At 39.3% G+C, this 22,518-nt stretch overlaps 3 protein-coding genes across 13 annotated transcripts in view; 2 read left to right on the top strand and 1 right to left on the bottom strand.

The window, feature by feature from the left end:
• Positions 1 to 5,478, top strand: part of LRRC39 (leucine rich repeat containing 39) — a 12,813-nt gene extending 7,335 nt beyond the window's left edge. For all 6 annotated transcript variants that reach the window (XM_085068197.1, XM_085068193.1, XM_085068195.1 and 3 more), the window contains 5 exons: positions 419 to 555; positions 1,243 to 1,388; positions 1,767 to 1,919; positions 2,918 to 3,057; positions 4,065 to 5,478. In XM_085068197.1, the coding sequence (XP_084924323.1) occupies positions 419 to 555; positions 1,243 to 1,388; positions 1,767 to 1,919; positions 2,918 to 3,057; positions 4,065 to 4,120 (632 nt within the window). In that variant the 3' untranslated portion in view covers positions 4,121 to 5,478. The remainder of the gene's footprint in view (positions 1 to 418; positions 556 to 1,242; positions 1,389 to 1,766; positions 1,920 to 2,917; positions 3,058 to 4,064) is intronic.
• TRMT13 (tRNA methyltransferase 13) lies at positions 4,182 to 10,079 on the bottom strand. 4 transcript variants are annotated; one of them, XM_085068181.1, is made up of 11 exons: positions 9,876 to 10,079; positions 9,516 to 9,562; positions 9,373 to 9,439; positions 8,510 to 8,572; positions 8,314 to 8,383; positions 7,781 to 7,887; positions 7,315 to 7,482; positions 6,989 to 7,061; positions 6,182 to 6,256; positions 4,901 to 5,315; positions 4,182 to 4,594 (listed from the first exon to the last, which is right to left on the bottom strand). In XM_085068181.1, exons 1-11 carry the CDS (start codon positions 10,077 to 10,079, stop codon positions 4,399 to 4,401), a joined length of 1,485 nt encoding a protein of 494 aa, XP_084924307.1. In that variant the 3' UTR covers positions 4,182 to 4,398. The 4 variants fall into 4 exon arrangements, with proteins under 4 accessions (XP_084924307.1, XP_084924308.1, XP_084924309.1 ...); XM_085068184.1 differs by lacking the exon at positions 4,182 to 4,594 and having other exon boundaries at positions 4,928 to 5,046; positions 5,196 to 5,315; XM_085068182.1 differs by lacking the exon at positions 6,182 to 6,256.
• On the top strand, positions 10,000 to 22,518 carry SASS6 (SAS-6 centriolar assembly protein). Of its 3 annotated transcripts, XM_085068177.1 has the most exons (18): positions 10,000 to 10,130; positions 11,110 to 11,170; positions 12,829 to 12,908; positions 14,136 to 14,240; positions 14,551 to 14,722; positions 15,654 to 15,731; positions 16,711 to 16,830; positions 16,919 to 17,110; positions 17,316 to 17,510; positions 17,861 to 17,950; positions 18,042 to 18,221; positions 18,813 to 18,894; positions 19,284 to 19,393; positions 20,212 to 20,334; positions 20,636 to 20,724; positions 21,137 to 21,228; positions 21,324 to 21,426; positions 21,570 to 22,518. In XM_085068177.1, exons 1-17 carry the CDS (start codon positions 10,063 to 10,065, stop codon positions 21,407 to 21,409), a joined length of 1,923 nt encoding a protein of 640 aa, XP_084924303.1. In that variant the 5' UTR covers positions 10,000 to 10,062; the 3' UTR covers positions 21,410 to 21,426; positions 21,570 to 22,518. The 3 variants fall into 3 exon arrangements, with proteins under 3 accessions (XP_084924303.1, XP_084924304.1, XP_084924305.1); XM_085068178.1 differs by having other exon boundaries at positions 21,304 to 22,518; XM_085068179.1 differs by having other exon boundaries at positions 10,048 to 10,130; positions 21,324 to 22,518.

Genomic DNA, 22,518 nt, shown 5'->3' with positions numbered 1-22,518 from the left:
TTAAATCTGACAGTGAGATAGATCTCAAGCCATAGATTCAATATAAACTAAAAATGGGACTGGGTGGAAGAGACATATCTCTGAAAGCTTCCCATGACAAAAAAAGAGCCTGTTTGCACAGCAGGGACTAGATATCAGAATGCAGCTGGCAAAGTGATATTGAAAAACTGACTTCATGTTCTGAGTCCACAGTATGAGTATTCATAATTTTTTGGGTTTTATTTTTTTTCCTTGAAGCACTCAACTAAAGTGCAGTTCTGTACCAAAGAGTCCTGAAGCGCTACTACTTGCAGTTTGGTGATTTTATTTTGTTTTGTGAGAACACAGAGCATTTCTATAACAGTAAAAGGATAAGACAAAACAAATAATATTGTACTTCAAATGGAATGAACATGAATGTCTCTTGTGCTCTCTGCAGGCCAGCTGACCAACCTCCAAGAGCTGCTTCTCAGTTACAACAGAATCAAGTCTGTTCCTAAGGAAATACGTAACTGCATCAGTCTGGAAAGACTGGAACTGGCTGTCAACAGGAATATCTGTGATCTTCCTTGTGAGGTTTTGACAGACTGTTTAGTTTTGTTTAATTATCATTAAATGTTGCACTTCTGTTCTCAGATTTGCTGTGATACTGTAATTTCACAACTACTCCACAGAAACACCGATGTGAACAGTCTTTCTATGACTGTTCAAACTGAACCACATGAGAAGCACATACATATACCTGAGTAGCTGCAGGAGCCAGTCTTTATTTCATCCAGATAAATGACTTGGTAGTGTACAGAGGGTAGTGATACACTTCATATCAATTTGTTTAGGCTTGGGCATCTCCACTGATTTACCCCACTAAGAATATGATGCCATAGCACAGACAGTGCTATAAGAGTACAAATTCATACCATATGTCAGGACACAACTGTAAGCATCTTTACTGGAACAGCTAGCTCTGAGAAGGGGTTGTGTGATTTATACTACTGCCTGTGCAGACTTGAACAATTGTTCTCAAATGTTCAAAACAATTATGAGAGAATAAAAACTACTACTCAATGCTGCCTTATCTGTTCCAAACCTTCCTACTTTCCAGGCAAAACTGTTATTGTTAGGTACTATCAGCTATTGTAACTCAAAACCATTCTGTGTTTACTGGCTCCAAAATGTGTTGTAATGTTTCTCAGCATTATTAGAGTACTGCTGTACTGCTGCAACAGCTACACAAACCTGCATTAAATCTCTCTTTCTTTTCAGCTCAGTGATTTAAAGAAGCTTTCACACATAGATTTGTGCATGAATCAGTTTACTGCCATCCCTTCAGCTCTCCTCAACATGCCGAATCTAGAATGGTTAGACATGGGGGGAAATAAACTCCAGGAGCTTCCTGAGGCAATTGACAGGTAAATAAAACTCAAAGCTCACCTTGGTCTCAATTCCATTGCATTGAAATTCTAATTATTAAATAATACTTCAACAGATAATTTTTATGTTAACCTCACTCCAAAGTCAAGATTTTATCAGCCCTAATGTGATGTTTTGGATGAGCTGAAATAATCCATTCCATTAAGAATAAATTCAGTGTCAACTATAAGGTTAAATCTTTATTGTCAATGACATTTTTAAGAGAGATTAGATGATTATCTTGGATATGCAGTTTCCTTTGAGACTTGTTGCATTATGAGTCCTTTATGTGGCTGAAGAATCAATTATTTTATACTAATGACTGATCAGATTACTTTTATAAATCTTGATTTATTGCACAAATATCTATTTTTCAGAATGGAAAATCTCCACACTTTATGGCTCCAAAGGAATGAAATACACTTTTTGCCAGAAACCATTGGTAATATGAAAAACCTTAGTACTCTTGTTCTTAGCAACAACAAACTTAAGGATATTCCAGCTTGTATGAAGGACATGACAAATCTGAGGTAAGAAAAAGCAACAGAATATAAATTAAAATATTAAAAAACAGTTTTTAAAGCCTCCCTTGAGTTATATATCATAGAGGGAGAGGAAGAGGAAAAGGCATGACCACAGTTGTAGAGATGGACACAATACATCAGCATAATTATTTGCAACAAGCTTTGTGTAGTGAAACTCAGTTAAAGAAGTAAATTACCTAGCTACAATCTCAAATGAAAAGTAGACTATAATGCATTTTCTCATTTCAATTGGCCCTTTAAATCACTCTCTAAAGGCAAGAGCTTGCAGAAAAATATGTGGCAGGCATAAAAATGACAAAAAGTAGAACACTGCCCTTGAGAAATCAAGCATTCAGAATTGAACAGAAAAAATGTTAGACTTAAGGACATGGATGAAACTCTCCTGTACTTGATATTTAAAATAAAATAATGTAAATTCTTAATTGGTAGAATTTTAACTACTTCTTAGTATACTGTGACATAAACTTTCCTTTTGTTTGCATTTTCATTTGGATTACTGGATTTTGGCCTTTTTAGAGGAAGAATGCTAGTCTACATAAACCATGCTTAACCCAGTAAGACAATTTCTGTTCTCAGCTCTTTTGGAAGCACCTCCTTAACTAAATAGATGCAAGCACAGGCCCAAGGATGGACCAAGAATAAAGAGACAGGACTCACTCCTGCAAAGTTGGGAGGAGGCATTTGCACTGTTTTCATCCACTCACCTGTTTGTGAACACACAATACACCTGACAATGAGGTGAAAAAGTGAAGACAAAATGACGAGGACAATACTTTTTTCCCACCACAATCAGTTACTGTTATAAAGCATATTCTTAGCTTAGTTTACTTAATACTACTGATAGAGTAGTGAGTTTAGTATAAAAAAAAATTAATTTCATTTTTCTTAAAATACTGCTTGAGAAATCTTAATTCAGTTTCAAAAGAATAGTTTTCTCTTGACAAAACTTACTGCAAGAGTAACCTTTTCTGGTGAATTCCTAGATTTGTCAACTTCAGAGACAACCCACTGGAGCTGGAGGTAACACTCCCTCCGTGTGAGGACACAGATGAGGAGGAGCAACAAGAAATGTTTGGCATTGACTTCATGCACATGTACATCCAGGAGTCACTCAAGAAAACAGGTATGGCTTTTTTATTAATTCTGACTTCTCCGCAATACAGCGAGGAAGACAGGATAAATAAAATCTAGGATATGTAGAGAAATGAAAGATGAATAGTCTTTTTAATAAATGAGTCATGTTTTCAAAAAAATCTGTAAACAGGCTTTTACTGAAGGCAGGGGCACTTCTAACAGTTGGCACAATAGGTCTTCACAAGAATAACAAATATTCTGGTAGGAACATCCTTGAACCATGGAGCATTGGAATAAATGTGCCTGAGTTACCTACACCATGGAGAGCAAGAAGCTGATGACTGCCTTTTGTATTTGTAACGTAATCAGTTTACATAGTGTAGATCTTCTAGCACCCTTTATTTAATGAAGCTTAACTTTTCCTATTTTTGGATGTTGTCCAGATAGTACTTCCAGAGGAGGATTAAGGGAGAAACGCTTATGTTCCCAACATGCATCTTTTAGCAATGAAGTATCAACACCTGATAAACAGATGTTTCTTATAACTTGCTTTCCCTGACACAAAATCCAGTCACTTAAACAAAACACCCTAGGAGTTTCATCCCATTTCTAAAACATGACAAAAATTTGCAGTTCATAGTCTCAAAAATAACAGTTTAAATGTTACAGTAAGAAACCAAAATAAGCACTTTTGAACAGATGTTTAAGTGGCAGCTGTTACTTGCAGACAGCACTTCATCGCAGATAAAAAAATGTTCTCTCTGATCTTCATTCTGTGTTTTTTGAAGGCTTAAAAATGAATGAAATGCTCCTGATTTAGAACACTAAGCTAGCTTTCTACTTATCAATACTCCATGAATGAATAATCAAATTAGCAAAAATATATCAAGATGACATTTTAGACATAAGTATTCTTCCTGAACAGATTCCCTAGCAGCACAGGTTGATGAAAGTACTTAGGCCTACTTAAATATTGTAAGAGGAAATCCAAAGCTATTCTGAACTTCAAAGTGAAAATAAAATATGTTAACTTTATTTTAATCTGTTGTCTTTCAGGAGATATGGCAAGCTGTAGTTCTGATCCTCCTCCTGTCATGAATCCTAATGAATAAAGAGTGTAACTGTGAATGGAAGAAAATATCAAGTTCTTCACAGCAAAGAGGCTACAACAGGTTTCAAATATTCTTAGGGATTTTATTTTTCCACTGATGAGAACTGGTTTGCATATTTGTAATTCCCAGTGAAACTGGAGAATATAAGACCTTTTTCTGATACGGGAAGTACTAAAAAAGTTTTTTTTTTTTTGTAGGCAATGAATTAGCTTTTAAAAAAAACTCAGGTGAGTTTCATAGTTTGCTTTTTTCTCTACCAATTCCAAATCTATCTCCTGTCATACAGTTGGCTCTGGTATCAAAGAAAGACTTGGGACAGCTGTCAACAGGACATTCTCCAAGGACACAGCAGGCTCTGTATAATACTGTAGTGCAGCCTTGTATCCTTGTTGCTGTAAATACTCAATCCGTCCGTGATCAATCAGCCGTTTACAGAGGCAACCAATCTCCTTCCGCTCCTCAACACTCAGTATCCTAGTTTCAGAGAAAGGAAGAAAGGAGTGAACAGCTGGCAGAAAACAGTTTTGCTAATTAACATTAGTAGTTAAGCTTAGAAAAACTACTGAAATCACTGTAAGTTCATTTCAGTCAGGCAAGCATGACAGCTGAAATATTTTGAAATGTATGTCTGTGAAAATTCTATATTTAAAGTATTTCTATAAGTTTAGTAATTAAATATTTCTGCAAAATGAGTCCTCTTGAGGACCCAAAACAACTTAATGTGCCACTATACATAGCTTTCCTGCTGGAGTCCATTTGCTAGGAAAAAAAGGTACATACCCTTGTAAAGTATCTGAACCACTCTCTGTCCTGCTGAGTGTTTGCTCATGTTCTTCTGCATCATTAGTTTGATCTTCACTGACTTCACCTGTAGAAGCTTTGCTCGTAGTCTCTCGCATGCCACAAGTGGCCCAACTACTCATTCTCTGAAAATAATTAAATTCTACTGGTCCCAGTCCTACTGATTTAAAGAACTCTCTGCCTACATAATGTGTCCAGTCACACTTGTGATGGCAACACAGAGCAATAACAATTCCAGCTACAGGCTTATGATCTTCTGTGGTGCTCTCATTACCAGCAGTAGTGTGAGGAGCCACCTCTGTCTGAGCAGCCCTGGAGCGTTTTGGTGCAGGCTCTTCTTCTTCTCCATCACAGCAAATTGTGTAACTTTCAACCAAGCATCTCAAAGCAAGATCTGGGAATGAACAAATACATCCCCCACAAAAAACCCCATAAACACCATGACTTTATTTATACAGGCTCTATCATGGTTGAGAATGTGCTTCCCACAAAGAAAAATAAAATTATACATTAAAAACTAATAAAAAGCAAATTCAATGATAACTAAAAATTACAAACATACTTTGAAAACCCTAAATGTTAAATTAATGTTATGAGACCTCTGGAGCTTCTAAGGGCTTATACTCTGGAATATTTGTTCTGCACAAGAGAATTTAAAATAGTTTGGTTAGCAAATTGGCGCATCATAGGAGAATCTCCTCCCTGTAAAACACACAAGTATTTGATCTAAAAGTTTGATATCTAGGATACAATCTAATATGGACATGTACTTCTTAAATGCTGAACTGTGTCATCTTTGTCACAGTACCTATAAAGGTGTCATATTGGAGATGTCTTTCTCTACGTAGCAGCCATAAAACATTAGAAAAACTGTATTAGTTTAAAGTTATCAGGACAGAAACACAATCTTATTTGTGTTTGGGATACATGTTTAGACAGCCAATAAAAATTTAGAAAGAAAAATATTTCAAAGAAGAGGCAACCATGCCAAAATAGTACTCTCAAATACCTGACCCATGCCACCACACACTATTCTCTGTTACAATCTATAAAAGCCATGAAAGGCTTCACTTCTGCCTAAAGTACCCTTACATCTATTATCCTTTTACTGTTCCATTGGAGTCAATAGATAATTAGAATATAATTACTGTATTCACCAACAAAGGGTTAGAGGGCAAGAAAAACTCAAAAGGACAGTTTGGGAGATCAGTCTCCTCAGAGTGTAAGGTTTTCTGCAGTTCACATATCTATAATTCATACCTGTTGCAGCACCACACAAATGCTTCCCAATCCCTACCACTGGTAGTTTTTTCTTCTCCAAAACAGGTACCTTATCTGGAGGAAAAAAAAAAACCCAAAACAACCAACAAAATCCCCATCCAATCCACAACTACCCCAGCACCTGTATGTTTTTCCTGGGTAATATAATTTCAGCACACTTAGAAATAAATGTTTACCACTACTAAAAATACAGTGATTGGTACATTCCGTTATAAGCTATTCAAAAGAAAGAGTCCTTTGTTCACACAAATTAAAATAATAGGATGCTGTGGCTGGGAAGCACATTTAACCATTTCAGCCTTTCTATACTGCCTGTGAAAGGTAAATATGACATTAATACATCTCCTGCATTAATCTGTGGGACAGGCGCTCCCAGAAATTCTGTGGCATTCATGGTGTATGACTTGCTTAATTCTACACATAAACAAACAATGCAAAGATGTTTAATCCTGCAAGTGCTCAAAAGCCTTCAAAATGTGTTTGGTTTGGTACTTCTCACCTGTAATGATGTCCTATGAATTTACAAAAAGAAGAAAAGTTTAAAACTCATTAAAAATATATGTATGTGTATTTCTATGTGTATTTACACATGCCTGTGTGTATATGTGTATATACAAATGTGTATATGTGTATATACACACAGCATTAACATGTCCAATCAACCACTGAGAATAATCTTCAAAACCAAGTACATTTAAGCATGCTATAAACTGACTGGAACCACAGTATTCAAAATTTAAAAATAAGTCTCTATTTCAGAATGACACAGGTCGAGAAGAAACTTACTTAAACATAAGTGCTGAATGTCTACTTGAAGCCTCTCAAACGCAGAGTCTCTCCTTTTATGTTTTCCATCCACCTGTTTATACAGAACAAGATCTTTAAGCAGGGCTGGCCACTAATTATTATAATTTTGTTCCAAGTATCAGACTTTTCTTCTTTCAAGTCAACATCCGCAAATTTCCAACACCAACATTTTTTCTAATAAATTTGCTATGGGTGAAGTATGTAAGTATGTAAAATTTAAATTTATTGAGGATAAAAAATTAATACTAACAGCTTCAATGGCAATGATTTAAAACTTACACTTTGCTAATGTAATAGCTTCTTACCTTGAATCTTGTGGTTGCCCTTTCCACAAGCAAAAACTGAACACTTTCAACGTTCTCTAAGGCAACATCAACCCAATGAGACAGCTTTCCTCGTCCAGCTCCAAACTCAACAAAACATCTTCCTGGACCAAGTAAATGCAATTTTTCCATGTGACCTAAAATAGAAGCCTACAAACATCAAAATATTATTTGTGAACCAAGCAAATATATCCACTCTGTATTGTAATGCTTTATAGAAAAAATATTCCTTCACCAAACTGCAGAAGACCTTTTTAAACCTTCCTTTCAGTGAGGGATTAGGGAAAAGATGATGTGTGTACAGAGGAAAGGGATTATATCTTCTGTTTTATCATATCAGATTTCCTCTGCAGGGAGCGCCTGGCATTATGCACTCAGTCACTCAAATTTACAGCAGCACAATTCCATGTTCAAATCCCTCCCTAGTTATTAGTAAATCAGACCAAACCTGTTGTTTCAGGTGCTTGAAAGCAGATTCCCCATTCTTTGGGTCATTTAAGGCTTCTTGTAAAGCCTGGTGGGACAGTATTTGTTCCTTAAGATGAAGTTCCAGGCCTGTAGACAAATGCAAAACTTTTAGATATAGCTTTCCAGTTTCCAAGAGTTCCTAGTTTGTAACACACATTACAATTGTGACATGAGCTCAGTTTGTAGTAGTAATAAAACAGGCTGTGAGGAGCACAAATCTATTATCATATGTTTGTAACAGAGCTGTACTGTTATCTGAAGTGATATCTGAGTGTGAAAAAAAGAAAAACAAAAGGAAGGAAACACAGGATTGGTGTTTTAATATTCTTTCAATTTAGTTTATATTTTGGAGGTAAAATTTATCTATTGGAGGTCCGCCTGATAATTATTTTAGATGTGTTTTGTGCCACCTGTCTCATATTTTTATAGGTATCTAACAACAAAAGTAACAACGAAATATTTAATCAATTCAATTTAAAACAAATTATTTTTAGTATTTAGTATTAAGCTCACCATTACTTGCTTTTTTCAATTTCCTAATTAAGTTCTCCAGCTCTTCGATAGATAGAGAAGATAGAGGAACCTTTTTAAGGAAAAAGAAAGTGCCACCAATAAATACAAGACTTAATTCCTCTATTTCTCTACTGTCATACAACAAATTGCAACATGTTATGTAAAGACTGAACTTTAAAACAAATAATGTACTTACTTGTTTTTCTGGTATTTCTGCTACATCTTTTAAACCTGCATTAATATCTTGAACAAAGTAGACCTTTAAAAAAAATCAAAAGACAATAAATTTAATTCAGTTTATTACCAGGAAGCAAATAGCTAAATTCTTCACTGTTCTTATGGCAAGGTATGTAGCAATAGGAATCCAATGCAAACTAGTACTTTCCACGTAATTTTTCTTCTTACAGTCTGATCCTGAATCCCAGCCAGAAATCACTCTCTGACACATTTTTACAGGACTGAACAAGTTTGTAAGAGTTAAAGCAGTCAGTGCTTACTAGACAAACTCCAGAGAGCATTATAAGGTTTGCCAGGGAATACTTGAGGTGCAAGACAGAAAGGCAGGCAGTAAAAAAGCCATGCTCTGCTTTCTTGGAAGATCTTTAAACACGTGCTGTTGTTTCCCTCGGCAGCTGTCAGCCAAGCTTCCCGTGGCTCTGCCAGCCTGACCGGAGCAGCCAGTATGCTGGAATACCTGGAGCCTCCCTGCAGGTTTGTCTGCCAGGACAACCTCTCAGCCAGCCTCTGAAATGGATGGCATTGTGAGAGCCTGTTCCCTAGCTATGGTTCTAAGAAAAATGAATTCAACGTTTTTATTTATAACTAAGAACTCAAAAGTTGTGCCCAACTACAGCGAGGAGGGGCAGAGAATATGAGATTAGAATGTGAGCTGCATGTCAGCAAGTACTTATTGAACTCCCATCCTGCCTTACAGTAGGGCTTTGCTAGAATTGCTGCCCTGCAGCTCGCAGCTGCTGTCAGAACACAACATTCTCTGCAGGGCTGTAACGTTTAAGGTCCTAAATCCCAGAGGAAGTGCTGAAATTACACTGCACTTACGGGCTTGGGCTTTTCCCTCGAGTTGCATTTTTTTAAATGCTTTTGTAGTTGGTCTTCATATACAGTGCTAAAAGCCAAAGAGAGAAAAGTAAGTATCGTGTGAATACCGACAAAGACCAGGAAAAGCATTTACATATACTCACTGTTTTGGATCAAGAGGGCACGGAATTCTTTTTCTGTCATTTTGTTCCTAGTTAAAAAAGTTTGAGAACACTTAAGCATGCATTCAGTGTCCAGTTTTTAAAAAGCTGTTGAGGAGTATCAGCTTCATAAAATATCTATCCAAAATAGGTGGGCTAACCAGAATGGAGAAACTGAGACAAGAACTTAACATTTGACCGGATCCTAACAGAAACCCTCCGAATTAAAGGCAGCGTTACTGCCGGGCTGCAGCTTGTGCCCCGGCACGTCAAGGCTCAAGGCACAGCGCTGCCTCTCCCAGCCGTGCCGCCACAGCCCGAGCCCGCCCGCCCTCCCTCCGGGCCGGAGCAGGGTCCCTGCACCTCCTGGAGGCCGTGCTCTCCGCAGAAGCGCCGGCCGGGCGCGGGGATCATCCTGCAGAAGCGCCCCTTCCTCGGCACGAAGTGCGCGCAGCGCCCGGGCTGCGGCTCCGCCATTGCCGCTCCGCCATTGCGGCTCCCGGCGCGCCCCGCGCCGCCATGCCAGCCCCTCCCCGCGGGCGGGAGCAAGATGGCGGCGGAGCGCATCTTCGACCGGCCCGTGTGGGTGCGAGTGCGGGGCTGCGGCTGCGAGGAGCGGTGAGTGCGCTCCTCAGAGCGGCTGCGGGCCACACCGGCTTTCCTCCCGCCTGCCCCGCGCTCTGAGCGCTGCCGGGCCTGGGAGCGCTCTGCGGTGCGGGCGGTTTGGGGCTGCCGCGGGCAGCCGGGTGAGGGAGGGAGCGGGTGCGGCGAGGCCGAGGGCAGCCGGCCAGGGCCGGGCGGCCGCCGCGGGTGCCTCGCCGAGGGAGCGGAGCGAACTCGCGGTGGCGCGGCGGAAGCGCCGCCGTGCCCGGGGCTGAGGCGATCCCAGGGCCGGGCGGCTGCGGGCCCCGCGGTGTTTGGCGTCTCCCGGGCCGCAGCGTTGCCCGGGCGGTGCCGCCTCGCCCCGCCTCGCCCAGCGCCCCGCGGCCTCCTCAGCCGCCTCCCCTCAGCGGCCCGGGAGCCGCGCTGAGCCGCCGGGTGAGGTGCGCACGGCGGGGCTGGCTGGGGGAGCCCGGACAGGCCTTGTGTGAAGCGTCCGTGCAGAATGCAATGAATATCGGCACTGTGCGTCCTGTCTGATTAGACAGTGTGTGCCTGCCGTGCTTGTGTGAGAAGGTGCGGGAAGGCTGATGTCTGTGGTGTGTGTTGCAGTGCAAGTGGCTTCCTACCCGACAACATGTCATTGAAAGCAAGGCAGCACTGCGTAAATGATTCTCAGAAATTTCAGCAATCGTTAATTAATTTCAACAGGCTTTTCCAAGGGTTCCGATTTCTTGACAAAGTTTCAAAACTTATACCTTGCTATTTAAAGTCTGGTGGATAACAAGCATTCAGCAAAAAAACCAACTCTGACTGAGGAGCTGCAATGACTGGAACTGTTATATCTTAGTAGGAGTCATCTGTGGCAGCTTTCTTAAAGTTTCTGCCTAAATTTTTCTTTTAAATGTCATTGATTCCTGTAATGCAGCTGTGAAGATGTATTATTTGGAGAATGTTTTCTTGATTTTTTTACTGAGTTTCATCTTTTTGTACACAGGAAATTAAATGTTCGAGTGAATATTGAACTACTGTCAATTACTAACCCTGTTCATAAAAAGGTTTGTAAATGAATCGTATCTGTGTCATTTATTAGGTATTACCTGAATTTCATTGTATTAAAGGATAAGTAGAAAAAGGAAAAGTAAAATGGGATGTTAGTGTTTGCCGTTTGACCTTACTTTATTTTTTATATAATTTTTTGTGTAACTTGATTGGTACTGTGTTTTTCTACTCCTGCACCCCCCTCCAGCTTTTTTAGCCTTCTGTTTTAGTTTGGCTGTTGATGGGTCTTTGCAAACTTGCATATTAAAGGTATTTGGCCACCCTCAGGGGAGCATCAATTAGAGCTTAAGAGTACCTCTAGTTCAGGTACTAAATTGGGAGTGGGAAAAAAATATTTCTCAGAGAAAATGACAATAAGACTACTACTGGAGATTTTGTAATCTCTTTTGTTGTATATCTGATTTGTTGCTAAACTATTCATCCACCTGGCATGATGTTAAGATTGGTCATGAGTTGGTTATAGTGTTGCTGGGTAAATATTTGTTTGTAAAGAAATACAGCAGTTTTTGGTAAGATTCTGCTGCTGGTGGCAGTGATAACAGTGCTTCCCACTGTGCAGAAGCAGTTCGGTTAGAGCTGTGTACTGAGCTGCAGCCTGTGTCAGGGGGAGCCCAAAGGTGCAGTTGGGTACATCAGGGGGTGATCAGTCTAAGGAGAGAACTTCCAGTGCTTGGTCAGGCAGTGGGACAGCAGACCAAGCAGGCATTTTTATCCCACCCATCCATCCACCTCAGTTGGCTTGGGGTGGCATTAGTTTTAACTTCAACTAAAGTCTGTGTGTGTCAATCCCTGAGTTTATGTGTCTCCAGCTGGGAGTTTTGCTGGTGTTACTGGCCCCTGAATTCCTGAAACAAGTTGCAGTTCTGTGTTTGTACATGTGATGTGGTCACACTTCAGTTATGTTGGAGCAGCTGACACGTTTCTACTTACTTTTATAGCTCTGCTAGGGAATATCCTCCCCACAGGGTGAGCCTTGTTATAGAAAGCAGCTGCCTGGGCCTAATATACTGCAGGACCCCATCCTTGTAATTCAAGGCGTAATGCTGTGCAGAAGGCAGTTTCTCCAAAACACTCTAGGCCTCCAGTGAACAAATGAGTGTCTATTTCAAAGCTAAGCAGCATAATGCTGCAGTTTTCCTTACGGGGTTCCTGGACTCCAGCTGTATCCATTCTGTGTTCGTTTTGCAGAGCTATGTACTAAAGTACTTCAGCTGGTGGTTTCATAAACTTTAGGAGCAGTATGCTCTGAAAGACTTCCAGTTATGGGAGTGATGTGTTAGTGAACCATTACAGTGGACTGCTAGTGATACACTATTTCATGATGGGGAAAAAATAGCAAAGAGGTTTTTTTCTGGAAATTTATGGCTACACGCTGAATTTCAAAACCTTTGCTGCTCAGAGTTTAAGGTTTTGACTTGGCTTGTTTTTGTGAAAAAGAGTTTTCCTTTGTTTTCCCACTGTGGTATTGTTTTCACACTGAAGTTGTGTTAATTGATAATGTTTTACATATTCTGAATCATTTGCCACAATTATATTGTATTTTTGGCTAAACAGCAGAAATATTCATTGCTGTTTGCAATACTGGTTTAAAATATTTGAAGATTCCTGGGTAGTGTGTAGTATTTTAATAATATGTAAATGTACATCTTTTTAGGACTTAGCTGTTCGATTGACTGATGACACTGATCCTTTTTTCCTTTATAACCTTGTCATATCAGAGGAAGATTTTCAAAGGTAAGTGAAATTACAGTATTTTCTCTGTAAAACATTTCTAAGTGGCAAAAAAGAACAAGGGAGTATTTTTAGCTTAGAGTGGTTATGTTAAAATTCAGGTTTTTGCATTTTTCAGTTGGGGGTTTTGTCAGCATTTTGTCAGCATTGTTCTCTCATCAGTCGGTGAAACAGCCAAGTTCAGGAAGGTGACCAGCTCAGGTTACCCAGAGGAATGTTGGGATCCCGATGTTAAATTCCCTGCTGGGACACAGTGCCACAGTTCCTATTACTGCTGGTATCTTCTGTTTACCTAACTACTTCTTACAGACTATTGTGGGTGTGTGAAATAGTTCAGGAAGTAGTTGGGAAAGGAAAGTCTGTTTGCATGGACACAGATTCACAGACCTAAGCCTGTGTCTCAGGAGTTTCTTGTGTAGTTGTGTGGTTGGGTCTCATTTATTTGCTCAGAAATTGATCATCAAATTTGAATGCCAGGCATGAACAGTTCAGTTTTCTGTCTTGTTTGTTTGGTTTTTTAAATTTTTTTTCCCTTTGTTTTGTTGTGGGGTTTTGGTTAGGTTTTTTTGTTTGAGTTTTTTGGGAGGAGTGGCTTTGGTGTATTTTTTAAAAAAGGAAAGTGTGATCAGTACATGGATCAAAAGGCAAAAGCAAAATAGCGTTTGCAAAAGAGATGTGCAGAAGTGTTTTGTTGCACAGAGGTACAGCTTTGTGCATGCACTGCTGGATGTTTGTGTCTGTGAGTCTGCTGTGTCTGTGGAGAAGGGGTGCAGTGGAGTAGGTGATAGAGGTAATGGCTGTCTGCCCTCTTTGTCCTGTGCTTGTTCCCTGTAGCCTGTGCCATAAGTGCTCCATGCCGAGCTGTGAGGATGATGCCTACTCAAAGGAGCACATTTGTTACACCACAGCTACTCCTGGGTTTTAATTAGTGCAGCCCATTCGCAAGAACTCTTGTGATCAGAAATATCCTCTGGGGATTGTTATCCAAGATGTGCTGTAGGTGACCCTGCTCAAGCAGGAAGGTTGGACCAGCTGATCCACTGTGGTCCTGTCCAACCTGACCACTTCTGTGATATGTGGACATGTTTCATTTGATTGAAAATAACATGCTAGTAAACTTTAATGACATGATCAGATCTGGTTCTTTCTACTTGAGTAAACAAAATATTTTATAGGAAATAAATTACAGTTCTCTATATTGTTAATTTTTTTTTCTATCTGTTTATATAGTCTGAAATCCCAGCAAGGTCTCTTGGTAGACTTCTCTGCTTTCCCGCAAAAGTTTATAGATCTGCTTCAGCAATGCATTCAGGAGCAGAACAAAGATATCCCAAGGTAAGTTACAGGTGTGTGCCACATTACTCTGTGTGTACCTGTTGAGTTCTTAAAATATTTGTCAGCCACTCAGACTGAGAAGAGTCAGCAGAACAAGGGTAATCTGCTCTGCCCCTGACCTGAATATAAGTTGGTGGATGTAATTGGCAAAACCTGAGTCTTGGGAGGAGAATTCTGTCTCAAGCAGTAACTGGACAGCCTTTTATTGTACATATAAAAGTACATTTTATTAGAAAATATATTGTAGGATGTACAGATAGTTGCAGAAAAGAATATGCTAAACAATTGATTATCTTGATTTTTTCCCTAGGTTTTTGCTGCAGTTGGTTTCTTCAGCGCCTGCTCTAGATCACACACCTGTCTCTTTAAATGTAGTGGAGACCAACCCTTTCAAGCACCTCACCCATCTCTCTCTGAAATTCCTACCAGGAACTGATACAGAAATAAAGAAGTTTTTAGCCGGCTGTTTGAAATGCCTTAAGGTAAAATGAAAGTTTGTCATAACTTCAGCTAGCCCTTGATGCTGTGTGTACTTAAGCATTTTTTTTCATTCTGAATAATTCAGAAGTATGTACCAAATTGTATACTCTGGTTTATTTTTCCTTTTAGCCCGAATATGTCATTGCGTGGAGTTACTTAGGTGCGTGTTGTAAAATCTGAATTGTTACTGTCATCCTGGCAATGAAAATGCTCTTTGTGTATTCAGCCAGGCACTGTCATTTGAAGTGACACAAATGGAGGTGTTTTACATGCAGTGCATGTGCTGTGCAGCTGCTGAATGCTCTGGCTGCTTCAGCTCCCCTGCTGCACAGCCTGTGCTGATGGCCAGAGCAGCTGCAGGGGTGACTTTCTGTAACCTCAGTCTTTGTTCTGCACTTGGGTGTAGGAAAGCATGGTCTGGGGTCATTGTGAGGCTTGATGGGCTTCAAAGGACTAATGACTATAAATAGCAAATTAAAATTGGAATGTTGATGCAGTTTGGTAGCATGCTAGGTTTGATTTAATGAGAAATTAAAGGTCTCATAGTTTGACTGTTGTCTGTTTGTTTCATAGACTGGGATTTGTCTCTCCTACTGTTCTAGGCAACTCATAAGCCATGTTAATAGCACAGGTTTACAGTATTTCAGTTGACTTGTTAAGTAATTCCTTTGTAAACAAGTCATCATAATAAGATACTATTTCCTTCTAAACCTTTGGTAAGAATTTAACTTGGGGTTCTTACATTGTGGGCTAATGTCTTTTCTTTTAAATTTACTTGTTATATCTTATTCAATACGGTATTTAATAAGGGGAATTTTTTCCAGATACAGTGGGTATGTGGGTAGTTAGGCAGGCTGTGCTGATTAAATGGAAGCTAAATGCTACTTGTATTTTGGGAGCTAAGGATTTGACTTTATGTCAATTTGTGCATAGGAGGATAAAATTATGTTGGAAGAAAAACTTAAGAAAACGGAAGAGGATCTTACCAGGCAGCTCAGCTATACTCAACAGGTAACATAAATTTTTAACTTCTGTGCATTGCACATTTTTGCTCTGTGGAAAATGTCCCTTTTTGTAGGCTGGTTGGTTAGCCACTACCTAGCCAAGATAATTGACTTGAGAGGGAGGGAAAAGAAGAAAACAGCCTACTGCAGTTTTTCTAGAGAGTGAGGAAAGGCTGCAGCTGAAGAATTAAATTGAGTTCTTGCAGTACTCAACAGAATTTTACTTCATTTTGTGCAGAGGTCTGTCTGTTGACACAAATTGAATACCAAATTATATGGCTGCCTGAAGATAAATGATAAATGTACTTCATGTATTCCATGAATTGTTGGAAATCCTTTTATTTGGAAAAACTGTTAAAGTGTGGTAAATAAATCTGAACTCTTGGACTTTAATTACTCAACACCTTTTTGATTTTTGCAGTCAGCACAGTAATTGCTTCACCTTTGTGTTTCAAGAGAATGATTTGGGTCAGATTCTACAATTATCAAGGTGACTTTTTTGACTATAATGAAACAGAACAATTCCATTAAAACTCCTGTTATGAATAATTTTTGGAATGGAATATTCATTTGTCTCAGGTCTGCAGCCTCAGTTTGAGTTATTGGAATGTGTTTGCTGAATGGAATGCAGAATTACAAATCGAAAAGAGGAAAAGATGCAGCTAAAGAACTTTATTTCTTTTTCTGCCTTTACAGAGTGCTCTGTTAGAAGGGTAGGGAGCATCAGCAGGCTTAAATAGTGGTTGGGGAAAAAAAAAGCAATTCGAAATGAGGATTATTTTATCCACAGTGTTAGGAAAGTTCTCTTCAGCTTCTCAGTGGATTCCTTTTCTTGGTTACAAAATTAACACATTTCAGTGTCTGGTGCTGAAATTTAGACTGTTCTTAATAACTCCACATCCTTTTAGTAAATAACAGTAAAAATCGCTCAGTATTGACTGAAATGCTTACAGTTTTAAACTGTGTGCTTTGTCAATCTTAAACAGAGCTTGTCAGAGAAGAGCCGGGAACTTGACAAACTGAAAAACGAATGGACATCCTACACTACAGCTCTAAACACCAAACACTCTCAGGAGCTGACAAATGAAAAGGAAAGAGCTCTTCAGGTATGATGGCTGAAAAGAATGAGCAGGATTCTTATATGTGAATAGTCAGATTCAATGAATAACTGCTTCATTTCTTTGCTTCTCACAGACACAAACTCAGTACCAACAGCAGTATGAACAACAGAAAAAGGAATTGGAAAATTTGCATCAGAAAAGTATTCAGCAGTTGCAGAACAGACTCTCGGAACTAGAGGTCATCAATAAAGACCTAACAGAGAGGAAATACAAAGGAGACTCCACAGTCAGAGAACTGAAAGCAAAGCTCTCTGGATTAGAAGATGTATGGCTTCCCAATACCCAAAATTGAGCTTTCTTCTGTTAGAGCTTTAACAGTGCCTGCTGGGGCATGTCACAGGAAATATAGCATATTAAATTTGTTAATCTCCTCTTCATTCCATATTATGATTACTATTTAAATATGTCTGTTTAAATTACTATTTCAGGCTTTCTTGAAAAACAAAATTCAATTCCTTCCCAACATTTAGGAATGTCAAAGAGCAAAGCAGGAGGTGCTGTCCCTGCGCCGGGAGAACACAACTCTGGATGCTGAATGTCATGAAAAAGAGAAACTCATTAATCAGCTGCAGACACAAGTTGCTGTCCTGGAACAAGAGATCAAAGACAAAGATCAGCTCGTCACTAGAACAAAAGAAGTCTTAGATGCAACACAAGAGCAAAAGGTTTCTTCAAGAATTTTCTTTAAACGTGGTAGAACCTTCTTAATTGTGATTTCCATAGAATAGCAGCTGACCAGTTTTTATGAACACAGCAAGTCAACTTTCAAATGTAGTTAAGATTCTAAATTATGGCATCAAAAGTATACTGGATTTAGGTTTAATATTGTGGTACTGGAGTTATAGCTTATGGTATTCTTGGTAAGAAAAAAAGGATTAATTGAGATCCTCTGAAATCTGACTGAAAAGCACTGACTGATTTCTTGTAAGGATAGTTCTCAATTACGAACATTCTACTTGAAATCATAAGCAATATCTATCACAGCTTTATTATATTTTGTAATGTTCTTTTCAAGGTGATACTGGAAGAGAGTACAGAGGAAAAACAAAGACATATTGAAAAACTGGAGACAACAATTAAGTCGCTGTCAGCTGAACTCCTTAAGGTTTGTTTGAACACGACACTTCCCTTGAGCAACATCTTCCTTTTCTTAGGTGTTTATTTTTGTAATATATAGTTTGGGTTTTTTTTAATAGGCCAATGAAATTATCAAGAAGTTGCAAGGAGACTTGAAAACTCTAATGAGTAAATTAAAATTGAAAAATACAGTAACAATTCAACAAGAAAAACTATTGGCAGAAAAAGAAGAGAAGCTTCAAAAAGAGCAGAGGGAATCGCAGGAGATGGGACAATCCCTTCGAGTGAAAGAGCAGGAGGTATTGATGGGTTAACCTTCTGTGCTGGAAATGCTGTTGTATGCACTGTGTTGGTTTTGTGGGGTTTAACTTAGTTACAGCAATAAGGTTTTCATCTTTCCATGGAAGAGAATATACTCTTTTACTTAGTTAACATGCTTATTTAAATGTGTAATCAACTTAAAATTTTTTTTAATATTAACCTGATTTGTAAAAGCCATCCATTTAGATGGAAGAAAACGAAAATTGTTTTAAGAGAACAAAACAATGTAATGGATAAATCAGCATCCTTTAGAAGGGACATTCATGTGTAAGTTGGTGAAGGGAACATGAACAGGAACAGAGTGAACCTTTTACTTCCATTAAGGACATTCCCCTGTTTAGAGTCCTTGCACTATTTAATCATAGAAGAATAAAGGTCAGAAAGGATTCTGGCTGTCACCTCGTCAAAATCCTGGCTAAAAGTAGGGCTTCCTTCAAAACAATTACCATGTTGCTTTTGTGAAAAACTGAGTTCAGACTTTAAATTTAGAACAACTTTATAGATGCTTTGTTGTTGTTGGTAGTTAGTAGTAGCTCCTGTTGATGTTATAATTTTTATGGGAATTACAGGTTTGCAAGCTACAAGAACAGCTAGAAAGTACAATACAAAAACTAGAAGAAAGTAAGCAGTTACTGAAAACCAATGAAAATGGTAAGTATTATACAGTTTCATTTCTCCCTCTGTAAAAATGACCCAGTGATCTCACTACTACTGAAACTGATGGAAGCAACTTCTGGTGTTTTTGTAAAGAGCTGCAATTACTGCCATGTATGGAAAACAAGCCTCTGGCTGTTGTGGACTTGCAGCAAAGAGCTGCATGTAGGGACGCCTTCCCTTGGAGCTGGTGCTTGGGGCTCTGGGGAGGCATGGCTGCTCAGAGGCCTGGAGAGGGGGAGGAAGCTTCCACAAATGGCTTTGCATGGGACTAGGGAGGAAAAATACCCAGGGAGCTGTCAGTTTTTGTGAGGAAGGGCTACTGGCCATTTCAAACAGCTTGTAGGAGGTAGGAAATGGACTTGAGCTTTTTCTTCTCTCTGCAGTTATCACGTGGTTGAACAGACAGCTGAGTGAAGTGCAGATGGCAAAGAAGCTGGACAGTCCTGCCAGTGCCCATGGGGCTGGGAGAGCTGCTCTTTCACCTCACAGCATGGTAAGGTAGAGCTGTAAATAACAGCCTTGTGAGGTAGTCAATCAGCTGCTAAAAGGCAGGGCCTTAAAAGAGGAAAAAAAAAGGGCTTTCTTCTGGCCATAGTTTTGGGGGGTGTGGTTTGGGGTTTTTGGTTTCTTTTTTTTTCCCAACAGTATAGTACCCTGTTAGATGTTTCTTGATGTCCTGGGCCTTGTAGGTGAGCATCTTCCAAACTTGCTTACATAAAATACACAAACCAAGACAGAATTTGCTTGGAAAAGATGAAGTGAAGGGTGAAGGCAAACAAAAGCCATTTTTGTGTTGAGAGGCTAACATTAATTATCTTTGTAAAGGTTAAAAACTGAATTATATTATTTGAATACTGCTGCTAGTGATTTTTAGGAACATGAAAGTCAAGGGCTGAGGAACACTGCCTGCAATCATTGTTGAATACCATAACTTGCTGGTTCTCACTGTGTGTTGTACAGGTCGCTGCAGTCAAAGAGTGACAACAGGAATTGATGAGCTGCTTGTTCATAGTAGAAAGGCATATTCACACAAAGAAGTCTCTTGATTTGTAGTTGGATACATTTAATATTTCAATCAGTTACAGGGTGTGTAAGAGTGCTCACCTTGTCCAACTTCTTTAAAGTTATGTTTTCCGTAAGCATGCAAATCTTGGAAAATCTTGGAAAAGTGATGTTTACTTCCCATCAGGAAGACTCATAAGTGTTGGCTTTGTAATGGCATTTAGTTGTTAATTTTGGAGTTTTTAATCTTTACAATTCCTTCAAGAATTGTGTTTCTCCTTTGTGGATGTATTTCTATTTCTTTTACAGCCTGACCGACCAGCCTTCCATAGCTCAGGAATCAGTCATCCCATTTCCCCTCTGTATGCCTTCCAGAACTTTTTGGAACCCACACACAGCAAGAATGGCAACTCCCCGTGTCCAGTACCAAAGGCAGGCACTTTGACTTTTTATGTTTGGTTAAGAATGGGACAGCAGAAAATACCAAAGCACAATGTTTTGACTGCTTCTCAAAGTGCATAAATGTTTACTGTATTTACTTTGTATTTACTCTGCCTTGAACATAGTGACTGTTATTCATAGCTAAGCCTTGTCTTCAGGGTGCTTCTTCTCACAGGCTTTGCTGCACAGCAGCAAACACAACTCCCTGGGAATTTGGCTCTGAATGCCCTCAGGGGAGGGAACCCTCAGATCTGGAGCAGCTCTCTAAGCTGCAAGCTCTTTGTCTCTGCAGGTTCAGTTGAACTCACAGCTTTCAAAATTGAGTCGATGTTCAGATGCTCACACAGTGCCTGCAGCCGCTCACCCAGGAAATAAGGAGAAGTGAGTGTCATCTACTGCAATTTAGTATTTATATTATCTCATTTATTAAAGCCCTTTGTCATCTTTGTGTGTTTGGAACTGAACAAAACTATTCTAGAACCAAGCCTAGTTCTGTGAGCTACCTCTCTCCATCACCATGCTAATGAATTTTGTGTTGGTTTGTCAAAACTGAAGGAAGAGCAGTGCTTTCATGAGTGAGCCCCAAGGAACAACAGTTCAGTGTTGCTCCTGCTGACTTCTAGGCTTTCTTAACCTACTCAGTGATGGTTTAACTTTAAATGACAAAGGCCATAGAAACACAGTAATTGCACTTCTAGTGAAGGTTCTTCTGAGTGAGTCTGTAGCCACCCTCATTGTAATGCACTGATAAACTGCATTGGCTTTAAATTTTAATTGGGCATTCTATTTCTAGTGGTGATCAACTGGGGCTGGAACCCAAGTATTTCAAGAAAAAAGATGACAGCATTCCTTTGCGAGGGCTTAGTCAAAACACACTTAACTCGGGTAAGTATGAAACAGTAGAACAAGGCCTTATATGAAATGTCCTTGAAGGGCAATAATAGTCATGGCTCAATGCAGTGTCTTGTGCTGTTCTGCAGAGTACCTGAGACCCTACTTGCCAACGAAAGCCCAGCCCTCGGCAAAAGCTGCTGGAACACCAGCCTCGGCCTATTTTCCTGGATAATGGACAGGGTTCTTACAGTAAGAGTCCTCTTTTAACCAGTTGGGGGATTTTTGAATCTCCTGTAATAGTGTGTCAGTACAGTGTCAGTGTGAACTGACATAATTTTATGAGCCAGTTTTCTTTGAGGAAGGGATCTTGACTGACTTGGATGATGTTTTAGGGTGCTTGAGCCTACAAAGAAGACAAAGCATTAAGAAGCCTTAGTGGGAACACTGACATCACCAAGGCTGTGCAGAATCTTCTCTTAGTATACTATTGACCCTGTAAACCTCCTAAAAACCCACCTAAGTGCTCTGACTTTTTTGTAACAGGTGAAATGTACATTCCCTGAGTGAGGGTATTTATCTGAATTTCTATTTCTTGGCTCCTTTCAGAGAAAAGGATGAGGCAAAGTACTGGAGAACAGCACTGTGCTGTCAATTTTGGTCAAGCTCATCCATTGGCATGACTGCCTCACTAATCCTCTTACAGTTCAGTTTTAAGAATTTGCTTAATTTTGGAACCAGCTTATTTGAATTACATATAGACTTACAAATAATCTTATACTAAAAATGCTGAATTATTTCACTGAAGGTATAAACTTGAAATTCTCATCCTTGATTCCCCCAATTTTTCTGTTAATTTCTCAGTATTACATTCCACAGGCAACCATGCATAAAACATTGAAAGGTAGAGTAGCTGAATAGTTAACTGTTGACAAGTATCCAACAGCTAAAAGTTACTTTATTTTTATAAATGATACTTTACAACTCCAAGACTATACAGAAATTTAAGACACTCTTATGTCTCTTCAGCTTGTTCTGCTGTCTGGGTTGAAATGATAGAATCATGTAACAACCTATTCTGTGCCATCTTTTACTTGGTGTCCCCTGCAGAATGGGCATGCATGGACTTCAAACAGGCAAAGTACCCTTATAATGACTATTCCATAGTTCGTTATTTCATTCCTTTTACCTTAGTTATTTAGGTGCACCCAGAGGATTGTACATTTCAGTGGTTTGGTTTGCTGTGTGAAATGTGTAAATTTGTTTATAAATTAGCACCATGTTAATGTATAGTGTCTGGTTGTGTTGTGTTGCAACGGATATATTAAATAGTTTTTATCAAAA

This window comes from Lichenostomus cassidix, chromosome 8 (assembly GCF_008360975.1).
Source record: "Lichenostomus cassidix isolate B80296 chromosome 8, HeHo_3.0, whole genome shotgun sequence".
NCBI lineage: Eukaryota > Metazoa > Chordata > Aves > Passeriformes > Meliphagidae > Lichenostomus > Lichenostomus cassidix.
This window is presented reverse-complemented; position numbering and strand designations above follow the sequence as displayed.

What these genes read in the sequence shown, in the direction of transcription:
- SASS6 (XM_085068177.1), top strand. Translation starts at nt 10,063, where the DNA reads ATGGCGGCGGAGCGCATCTTCGACCGGCCCGTGTGGGTGCGAGTGCGG. An exon ending in AGCTCTCTGGATTAGAAGAT is followed by an intron (nt 17,111 to 17,315) that starts GTATGGCTTCCC and finishes CCCAACATTTAG; the next exon opens with GAATGTCAAAGAGCAAAGCA. An exon ending in CACCCAGGAAATAAGGAGAA is followed by an intron (nt 20,725 to 21,136) that starts GTGAGTGTCATC and finishes TTCTATTTCTAG; the next exon opens with TGGTGATCAACTGGGGCTGG.
- TRMT13 (XM_085068181.1), bottom strand. Translation starts at nt 10,079, where the DNA reads ATGCGCTCCGCCGCCATCTTGCTCCCGCCCGCGGGGAGGGGCTGGCAT. An exon ending in GAGAGCACGGCCTCCAGGAG is followed by an intron (nt 9,563 to 9,875) that starts GTGCAGGGACCC and finishes TTTTTTAACTAG; the next exon opens with GAACAAAATGACAGAAAAAG. An exon ending in TTTGTGTGGTGCTGCAACAG is followed by an intron (nt 5,316 to 6,181) that starts GTATGAATTATA and finishes GTTCATTCCCAG; the next exon opens with ATCTTGCTTTGAGATGCTTG.